At 44.0% G+C, this 10,523-nt stretch overlaps 1 protein-coding gene across 1 annotated transcript in view; it reads right to left on the bottom strand.

The window, feature by feature from the left end:
- Mrpl33 (mitochondrial ribosomal protein L33) overlaps positions 1 to 8,841 on the bottom strand; it is a 10,386-nt gene extending 1,545 nt beyond the window's left edge. The window contains exons 1-3 of the mRNA XM_055627177.1: positions 8,765 to 8,841; positions 8,140 to 8,158; positions 6,112 to 6,218 (exon numbers count right to left, since the gene is read on the bottom strand). Coding sequence (XP_055483152.1) covers positions 6,112 to 6,218; positions 8,140 to 8,158; positions 8,765 to 8,786 — 148 coding nt within the window. The 5' untranslated portion in view covers positions 8,787 to 8,841. The remainder of the gene's footprint in view (positions 1 to 6,111; positions 6,219 to 8,139; positions 8,159 to 8,764) is intronic.
- Between the last annotated feature and the right edge of the window lie 1,682 nt (positions 8,842 to 10,523).

The following is a 10,523-nucleotide window of genomic DNA, read 5'->3' as shown; positions in this document are numbered from 1 at the left end:
TTTTTTTTTTTTTTTTTTTTTTTTTTTTTTTTTTTTTTGCTGCTTGACTGCCTTTGACTCACTTTGTAGACCAGGCTGGCCTCAAATTCACAGAGATCTGCCTGCCTTTGCCTCCCAGACTGCTGGGATCACAGCCCTGTGCCACTGTGCCCTGTTTCTTAAACAGTTTTAAATTCACGAGAAATGCACCGTTAAATTAGTAAAATATAGACATTATATATGGGATATTTTTCACATACTTTGAATCATTTAAAACATGAGAGATCAACAAATGGTGCTAGTCTAACTGGATGTCTACATGTAGAAAAATGCAAATAGATCCATACTTATCACCCTGCACAAAACTGAAGTCCAGACACATTAAATCGGTTAGAAGAAAAAGTGAGGAAGACCCTAGAACTCATTGGTACAGGAGACAACTTCCTGAACAGAACACCAACAGCACAGGCTCTAAGAGCAACAATCAATAAATGGGACCTCATGAAACTGAAAAGCTTCTGTAAAGCAAAGGACACCATCATCAAAACAAAACGACTGCCTACAGATTGTGAAAGGATCTTCACCAACCCTTTATCTGACAGAGGACTAATATCCAGTATATATAAAGAACTAAAGAAGCTGAAAAGCAGCAAACCAAGTAATCCACTTAAAAAATGGGGAACAGAGCTAAACAGAGAACTCTCTGTAGAGGAATATCGAATGGCAGAGAAACACTTAAAGAAATGCTCAACGTCATTAGCCATTAGGGAAATGCAAATCAAAACAACCCTGAGAATTCACCTTACACCCATCAGAATGGCTAAGATCAAAAACTCAAGAGACAACACATGCTAAAGAGGTTGTGGAGAAAGGGGAACCCTCCTCCACTGCTGGTGGGAATGTAAACTTGTACAACCACTCTGGAAATCAGTCTGGCACTTTCTCAGACAACTAGGAATAGCGCTTCCTCAAGATCCAGCCATACCACTCCTAGGCATATACCCAAAAGAGGCGCAAGTACACAATAAGGACATTTGCTCAACCATGTTTGCAGCAGCTTTATTGTAATAGCCAGAAGCTAAAAACAGCCCAGATGCCCCTCGACTGAATAATGGATGCAGAAATTGTGGTACATCTACACAATGGAGTATTACTCTGCAATGAAAAATAAGGAAATCATGAAATTTGCAGGTAAATGGTGGGAACTGGAAAGGATCATCCTGAGTGAACTATCCCAGAAGCAGAAAGACACATATAGTATATACTCACTCATAGACATATAACATAGGATAAACCTACTAAAATCTATACATCTAAAAAAACTAATCAAGAGAGAGGACCCTGACTAAAATGCTCAATCCCCATCCTAAAAGGCAAAGAGGATGGACATCAGAAGAAGAAGAAAACAGGAAACAACCTAGGAACCTGCCACAGAGGGCCTCTGAAAGGCTCTGCCCTGCAGACTATCAAAGCAAACGCTGAGACTTATGGTCAACTGTTGAGCAGAGTGCATGGAATCTTATGTAAAAAGTGGGAAAAAGTAAGAGCTGGAGAGGACAGGAACCCCACAAGGAGAGCAACAGAACCAGAAAATTTGAACACAGGGTCTTCCCAGAGACTCATACTCCAACCAAGTACCAGGCATGGAGATAACCTAGAACCCCTGCACAGATGTAGTCCATGGCAGTTCAGTGTCCAAGTGGGTTCCATAGTAATGGGAAGAGGGACTGCCTCTGACATAATCTGATTGGCCTGCTCTTTGATCACCTCCCCCTGAGGGGAGAACAGCCTTACCAGGCCACAGAAGATGACAATGCAGCCACTCCTAATGAGATCTGATGAATAAGATCAGAAGGAAGGAGAGAAGGACCTCCCTTATCAGTGGAGTTGGGGAGGGGCATGCATGAAGGGGGAGGGAAGGAGGGACTTATGGGGGGATACAAAGTGAATAAAGTATAATTAACTAAAAAAAAAACCTTACGTTATTCGCATATTCTCCTCTGATATTTTCTAACAGTTTTACGTGATTAAATCATGTTTATGGAAAACAAAACAAAACAAAACGTGAGAATATTTTTCTTTGCTGAGAAGCAATCAGGAGTTATTTAAATAGCCGTGTCCAGAAGTCACTGATTATTAGTGCAAGGCTTTAAGCTGGTCAAGGTGTGCACACCTCCTTTAATCCCAGAATTCGGGAGGCAGAGGCAAATGAATCTCTCTGTGTTCAAGGTAAGACTGTCAACATTCTAAGTTCCAGGCTGGCCAATGATACAGAGAGACCCTGTCTCAAAAAACAACAAATAGAACAAGGCTTTATGCATTAAAATTCCTTCATTCTCTGAATTTCCCCCTTTAAGAGTTTGATGCTCAGAGCTGTGACAGGCAATACAGCATTTATACAGAAACCCTGATTTAATACATCAGTGTATCATAAGATGAGCATGTGACAATCCAAGAAGGCTCTTATGAACCTACAGATCAGCCCAAATGTGGTGGTGAATACCTATAATCCCAGAACTCAGAAGACAGAGGCAGGTGAATCTCTGTGAGTCCCAGACCAACAAAAAATACCCAGTGAGACCCTGCTGCAAAACTAAAAAGAAAAAAGACCTCATGGAGAAGTCAAAGCTTGGTCCCTCAAGAACAGCAATGTTTAGATTCAGTGAAACTTGGCCTGCCGTGTGCCCAGCACTAGGTTTGACCCCAGGACTGAAAAACAAAGTGCAATAAACATAGCTAAGAGGCAGACGCAAGAACAGTGGAGCTCTGAATACTAGGCTGCCTAGAGGAGATCCGAACTGTTGTATTTGAGGGGTTTTATCTGGCTGGCTTGTCGGGGGTGGGGGGGAGGGTTGGCAGATCTAGGGACTAGCTTAGAACTTTGTACACGTACAACTTCTCAACCACTGAACCATATCCCCAGCCAAGGTCCTGACTTTAAGCAGGCATCTTAGGAGGGGGTTCGAGCCACCTTTCCTGGAGAAGTGCAGCTACCATCCTTCATCAAAGACACTTCTGTTACTGAAGATGGAGACCACCACAGCCAACCACAACTGGACACAGCAGAGATCAACAGAGCATGGAGAGGCCAGCCCCAGCAGGCACATCCACAGCACAGCTCCTGCATCTTTGGTTCAGGGGACATCATGGAACAGGGGGCAGCAAGAGGTAAGAGCCAGGACACCAACAAGTCTGAGGTGACCGTCTCTCCTAGAATGGCTGCATAAGCAAGACCAGAATAACAGAAGGGTCAATGGACATGTCCACGTGGAAGGGAGAAAATTTCGGAGAACTACACACAGCCAATGACTGCTAGGAAAATTAGCCTCTCCCAGGAATAAGTCCGTTATTGACTGTCCAAAGCAGAGCGGCCAGCCCTGCTGTGCACATGCACACACACGTAACAAGAACAATCAAAGAAAAGGAGGCTGTCAGCTCCGAGGAGACATCAGAGGGGTTCAATGAGGGTGGCTGAGAAGGACTAAAGGGAAGAGGGAAAGTGACATAATTATATTTCAATTTAAAATGTATTTTCAAACAAGAATTAGGAAGTTAAAATTGGGCCCAGGTACCAGAAACAGCCAGAAGGACTGGATTCTAACACTGACTCCAAGGAGCTAGAGACCTAGCTCAATATTTTAAAGACTACTTGCACTAGTCATGGGTTCAAAACCCAGCCAGCAAAAAGCAGGAGTATGATTCCAATATGCATCAGCCCTGAGCCTCTAAGCAAATATCAAAACCTTCTCCTCTCAGTTTCTTTCCTGGTGTGAAAGACAGCATTCCCTCAAAGCTGTGCCAGATAAACAGTGAGCACTCATGTGAGATGAACTGAAATGACACACTGCTATCTACAACACTAAACATAATGTAATTTTCAGTCAAAATATTTGCTGTTTAATTCATAGAAGAATGAATCTGTCAAGTTCTTTCCCTACAGCTAACCTAAATCTATTCTGTTCCAATTAAAGTCTGTATTGCCTTGTTTAGTGATCCACAGAATTAAAACGGACAACTTTTCATTCTCTTAATGATAAAAAAGGTTTAATATGCTTATGCCTCAGCCTTTAATCCTTCCTCCTTGGCATCTAGTTTTATATGAGGAAAAGAAGTCGAAAGACAGAGGTGGGGCTGGAGAGATGGGCTGAGGGATTAAGAGAACGTGTTAAGGGAACCCAGGTTCACTTCCCAGCATCTACACAGTGGTTCACAACCATCCAAAACTCCATTCCAGGGAACTGACCTCACGGGCAGTCCACGCAATACATGGTACACATACACCCATGCAGGCAGAACACTCACAAATACAACGGAGCGCGCACGCGCGCGCGCACACACATATACACACACATGCCTCGTAGCAGTCTGTGACATGATTAACTCACTGGGAATCCTGTGTTTCCTCCCTGATTTGCTTCATAAGGTGCTAACAGAACATTATCCTCCAACTAACTCTACTCATTGCAATAAAATGGTGGGAAATGGTCAGATTCTAGGGCACCCTGAGCAAGGCCAGCCCCAAGGCAAGCATCACCTTCATGGCAGGTTGGAAGGCTACTCCACAGAACAGCAGGAAGCCAGGTATCAGCACATCCTCTTCTTCAGAAAAGACATTCTGCTACCAAGGTCCAGACATTTTGTACTGGAAAACCTATTTGTGTACACGAGGCTGACACATGAACTTGTGACCTGAGATGTGTCGATTTTCCCAGTGTCACCAAACTGACAGCTCACAATCCTAGCTTCCCAACAGCTCCTCCACACTAAGGATGAAATTCCAACATACTTCAACTCTCACAGGGGCTCATTTAATAGACACTTAGCAACGTTGTGTGGGCACCAAAAGTCAGTTGAAAGAGCTGGACCAGCAGTGACAAGGCACTGTTAGTATAAACTCTTCACTTTCTCACCCAGTGAACACAAAGAAGCCAGAAGGGAGGAAAGCCGCAATCCACTGTCATACCTCTGCACTCCAGTAAACTTTCCACCATATAAGGAAGCTTCCTGAGAGTTCAGGTCTGAGACTAGAATTCCCTTTTTATTACGATAATAAATGGCCAGAAATATGAATATCATAAAAACCGCAGGGAATTTTACTTCTATTAGAAAATGGAACTTGAGCAATTTTAAGTTGACAGCTGAGCTTGAGGGTTTTTTAGTGCCTCTTTATACTAATACAGCTTTTATCTTATTAGGAAGCAACTACTGAGGGCAGAAAAAATTAAATGAAAGCACAAAACTCTAAAAAATAAAACATTTGTCAGCTTATTTTCCATTAAGTCTGTACATCTAATTTAGAAAATAGCGGGCTTACACCAGTAGTGGCTGGGTTTGGGAGAAGACAATCTGGCCTTTGGAACCTGACTCTTTTTAATTGCTTGCATTTATTTATTGGGAGTGTGGGGGAGGGGCACACGTGGGCCGTAGCATATGTGTATAAAACCTGCAGTTCACTCTTTCTCTCCCTCTACTATGTGGGTCACAGTGATGGAACACAGGTCACCAGGCTTACTGGCCTTTATCTGCTGAGACATCTTAACATCCCAAGTATGTTTCTCCTAGACAAATTTAAAGTTACCATTTACTATAGCATTTTTGGTAGATAGCACAATAGAAAATCAAATTTTCTGCCCCAAGGTACCAACAAATACTCTCCACTTGTTTAACTCCTATCTGAACCCTGTAAGCTGCTCCTGTCAAACCACGCCTCCCTCTTCGGGCGGCTACTGCCTATTCTTTGCGTGGCTGATTTCCTACCTTTTCAGAGGCTCTGCCTGACTATCCCAGCTCAAGTACGATTCCCAACAGCCCTAACCACCTACTACATCTCAGCCTCCCAATGGACTTACTCACAGCACTTATGCCACTTGTGTTAAAATATGACTTCTTCCCTCTCCCTCTCAAACCAACTGTCAATGCCAAGAGCAGAGACTGAATCTGTCTTGTGTCCTGGTGCTCCCACATCTGACATAGCAGCTAGCTAGCACCATAATAAACATTCAAATACATATCACTGAATGAATGTAATGATTCCAAAGGCACCACAAACTGCCCAGGGACATTCATTCGGGAAGGAGACAGAAGGCCCTGAAAGCTTCTAACCTGCTGTGACATCATTTCTCTGAGTCTTACCTATTGGATCATAGTGCAAAAGGGTCAGCTTCTCTCGCTGGCGGCTTCTCTTGTGGTTAAAGCCGAAACCTGTCCCGGCTTGGCTCACCAGTCTCACCAGAATGGTTCTAGGATCAAAAAGTACACCGTTACAAGCGGAGGAAAACACTGGGCTGCCAGGAACACACAGCACACTTGGCTGGGGAGTCACAGCAGCTGTGAGGTCACTCGGCCCTGAGAATGGTCCGTGCTGGGACAGTCTCCATTTCCCACAGAACAGTTTCAATGGCTCTGAATCCCAAGGCAGTCACCTACAGTAACCTGATAACACCCTCGCCAAAACAGTGAGAGTGATCAAGCCACATCAGAGAACAAGCCTCTGACGTCACCTCTCACAAGGAGCAGAGGTCAGGTGGGAGAAGATGCAAGAATACTGGTAGTCACAGCTGGCACGTGCCGCAAGCCTGAGGATGGCTGCCTCAGAGCCATTCTTCCAAAATGACTGACAGCAACACAGTCCAGAAGGGATAAAATTAACAAGTCTAAAGTTTTATATCATTAATGTACAAGCCCTGGCCACTTCATATTTCATTTAAATTAGTCATCTAAACCATAAAACTCAGTATTTGCCTCCCTAGACCTTTGAATACCAGTTCTGTTACTTTCCCATATGTATGTGTTGTCTCTGTCTCTCCTCAAAGACACATTTCTCAGGCCATTCCAAAACCTATCTGAAGCAGTTAAGACATTACATGTAGGCATGGTGGCTTACGTCTATATTCCCACCACTCTGACGGCTGAGACAGGAGGATTTCTGTTAATTAGGCTGAAGACCAACCTGAACTACAGAATAAGATCCTGTCACAAAACACAAATAACGCCAAAAAGACATTACGCATCCATGTTCAGAACTGTGCCTCTGAAGACCACAGTATCTGCTGATGAAACAAGACAATGTTGCCAGATCTGGTGGTGCAGGCCAATAACCCTAATTCCTCAGGAGGCTGGAGCAGGAAGTTCACAAGTTCAAGGCCAGCCTGGGCAACTCACGGAGAACTTGTCTGAAAACTTAGAAAGACAAAAGGAGGACTGGGCAGAATTTATCAAGAGAGCATTTGCCCAGCATGGCCCTTGGTTCAACCAGTACTGGAAGGGGAAAAGAGAATTACATAAGTAACACAATCATTCATTCATTCACATAGTCAACAAATCTCTATGGGGTTCTTACTCTACAATAAGCATAAAACTAAGTCTGCATCCTTGAGGGGCTAAAACTATGGCACAGAAGATGAAGGGCACATACGGCCAACAAGGCATACACAGGTCTGGCCTCCCTGTCCTAGTGTTTAGCTCTGCAATTTTCCTAGTGCTTAGACTGATTTCTATAAACAGGCTGCAGGTTTTAATCAAATCAGAGCACATGTGAAAATTTCTGCAGAGGATCAAGGCGAAGGCTTCTTGGTCCAAACAGAACAACAGCCTGATGGCTTGGTTAGGAGCAAAATAATGACCCGATAAATCCTGAAGTGAGAAAATAAGGGAAAGCCCCTCTACAAAGGGCATGAATAGTCACTGCAGTCACTCAGTGGGACAGGAGAGAAACAGGACAGTCCTCAATTTACGGTTTTCAATTTTACCTCAGCACAAACACAACGCTTTACAGTACAAGAGGCCAGCTTTCCAAATATGCTCTTTTCCCAGGCTAGTAATGGGTATACTTGGGAGAGGCTGGGCAGCAGCTGCCACGGCATCCCAGCCACAACATCGAAAGGGCAAGCAACCAGTTATCCATGCACTGAGGTACTGAGCTGCATGCCTTGTGGTTGTATCTGCAACCTAGGACAGAATTATCAAATGGTATCACCATCATCAATCAATATGCTTCTGTATTTTTTTCCAAGGTGTTCACACTGATAAAATTAACCCCAAATCAACTTTTGGGAAATCACACCCAACACTGGTTTATGAGAAAGACACACTGGCACCACCTAGATTACCAACCCCAACAGGAGTAAGAAAACTTTAAATAAAACAAAAACTTTTACTTACTTTGACTTGCTCTTGGCAACTTTTTTTTTTTTTTTTGCGTTAACAGTTGGAAGAAAAAAAAGAATAGAAAGATATATTTATTATTTTTGTACTCAAAAGTGCTTATAAAGATTAGTGATAACCAAAAACACTTAAAAATATACCCCATTTACACTAAAGTATTTTATGGATATTAGAGTCAATAAAACCAACACCGTTGAATGTTTTCTTTTTTTGTTTTGTTTTGTTTGTATAATCAGTGCAGTTGACTGGCACATTTAAATCTTTCTAAAGCAGTATCCGCTCTATTTCCATCCTTCTATGGTGTAAGTATTTGTACTGTAGCAAGCCTCTCCTCTGAACTTTGCAGGCTGCAGCAGTCACGTGCGGTGGACACGCACTCTAATCAGGAAGTCAGCTAGGAGCCAGGGAACCGGGTATTGCACCGCGGCGGCCAGCGGCGTTTTCTCGGGACGTCCCTACAGAGGGCGCGGAGGGCCCACGGCCTCCTCCTACCGAGACCTGGGAGCCGCGCCGCGGGTGGCAGCTTCCGCACCTGGTCCTCCACCCCGCTGGCTCCACCCCGGGACCCGCCCGTCCGCCTCGGCCCCGCGCCGCAGGCTGCCGCCGCCTCAGACCTACTTACGAGACACGGCGGAAAGCAGCATGGCGTCTCTCCCCTTTTTTCCCAGACCGGCTTAAAGAGCAGAACAACTGCTTCCGGGGCATGAGCCGGTTCCGGTAGAGGGCTAGGGAAGTTCTCAGGAGCCACGCCCTCACCTGGAGCCCTTGAATGCTCCTGGTGGTTTTTTGGTGGCGAGTTTTGTAGTATTATGGGATGGATCTTCCTCTATGCAAAAGATAATACTGCCCAATACCACAAAACCCAGACCTGCCTGCCTCTAAAACCTGGTGCCTTTCCCATTAGACATTGACCTGCCATTTGGGTATGATTAATTTTTTTGTGCCCGTGCAAGGAGCCCTAGCTCCTCCAACACCAGGAACCTCATTGGTAACTTCATCTCCCAATTAATAATCAGGATTTTATTATTTTTGCTGTTGTTGTTTTTGCTTAATTTTGTGTGTTTATAATAATGCTCCCTATTTCATTTTTAAATTTATTCTTAGATTTGTTTATTGTTATGTGTCTGAGTGTTTTGCTTGCATGCATGTGCATGGTGCCTGAGGAGGTCAGAAGAGCACTTAGGATTCCCTGGAAATGGACTGTTGAGGTGGATTTGAGCCACCATGTAGGTACTGGGAACCAAACCCAGGTCCCCTGCAAGAGCAACAAGTATCCATGACGGCTGAGCCATCATCTCTTCTAGCCCTAGTTTTTGTTGTCTTACATGATTGTCCCAATAACTGTGTTAAGCCTACAATGGTATTTCCACTTCCTCTTGAGGAAACTGAGGATAAGAGTAACTTGGCCAAGGTTGCCCAGTCATTAGTGGAAAGTCTAGATCTTGAACCCAAATCTTCAGAATCCAAAGGTTGTGTTTTTAAATATTCAAATATGAGAGGCATGTACTGAGTGCTAGTCTAGCCAAATCAGAGAGTTGTAGGTTCAGTAAAGACCTTGTCTTTAATAAATAAATAAATAAATAAATAAATAAATAAATAAATAGGTAGGTAGGTAGATAGGTAAGATTCAGAGCAAGGAACCTGACATTGACCTAAAGAACCTGTATATAATAAATTAATAAATAAATAAGGTAGAGAGGAAGGACATTGACCTCTGCCCTCCACACATGCACACACACAGTGCACATGTACAAACACACACAACACAGACACACAAAAGAGATAGCATAGGAACTGAATTCTTGAATGAAGTATGAAGGAGACAATGACTTCCTCCTCCCATTAGCTACATCTGCCTGTTATTTACACCTAACCCATTGTTGGGAGCTGGCGAACCAAGCAAGATGGTTACTAATACAGATGTAATTCATAACTTGGTTTTTCATTTCTGTCTGAACGTACAGATTGAGTCCTCTACACCTCATAACGTGCAGAGCAGTAAAGGCAGCCAGAAGGGAAAGGTGTGATTCTGTAAAGAGATCAAGGTCAGCCTCCTGGGGAACTGGAGTGGTGAAGGGAAGAAGCCACTGCTTAGCCTGGCTCTCAACCCAGAGAATTAGGTGGAGGAAGTGAGAATCCACACTGTGTATGGGGTTACACAAAGCGCCTGCCTCCTGTTGGTGAACTCTATATCTGAGTGATGGGCATCAGACCTCTTCTCTGCTGGGAGGGCCCTGACTACACACCATCCAGACCATTGTCACAGATGTGCCCCTCCTGACTCATAGATGGAGCATTTAGCTATTGTTCTTGTCCACGAGGTCAGTGATGCTAGCTCCCTAACCTATCCCACAGGCCAAGGAACGTGGGTACTAGTGGAA

Source organism: Psammomys obesus, unplaced genomic scaffold (genome assembly GCF_907164565.1).
Source record: "Psammomys obesus unplaced genomic scaffold, mPsaObe1.curated_primary_1811, whole genome shotgun sequence".
NCBI lineage: Eukaryota > Metazoa > Chordata > Mammalia > Rodentia > Muridae > Psammomys > Psammomys obesus.
Note: the sequence above shows the minus strand (reverse complement) of the source record. Positions and strands in the feature narration are given on the sequence as shown.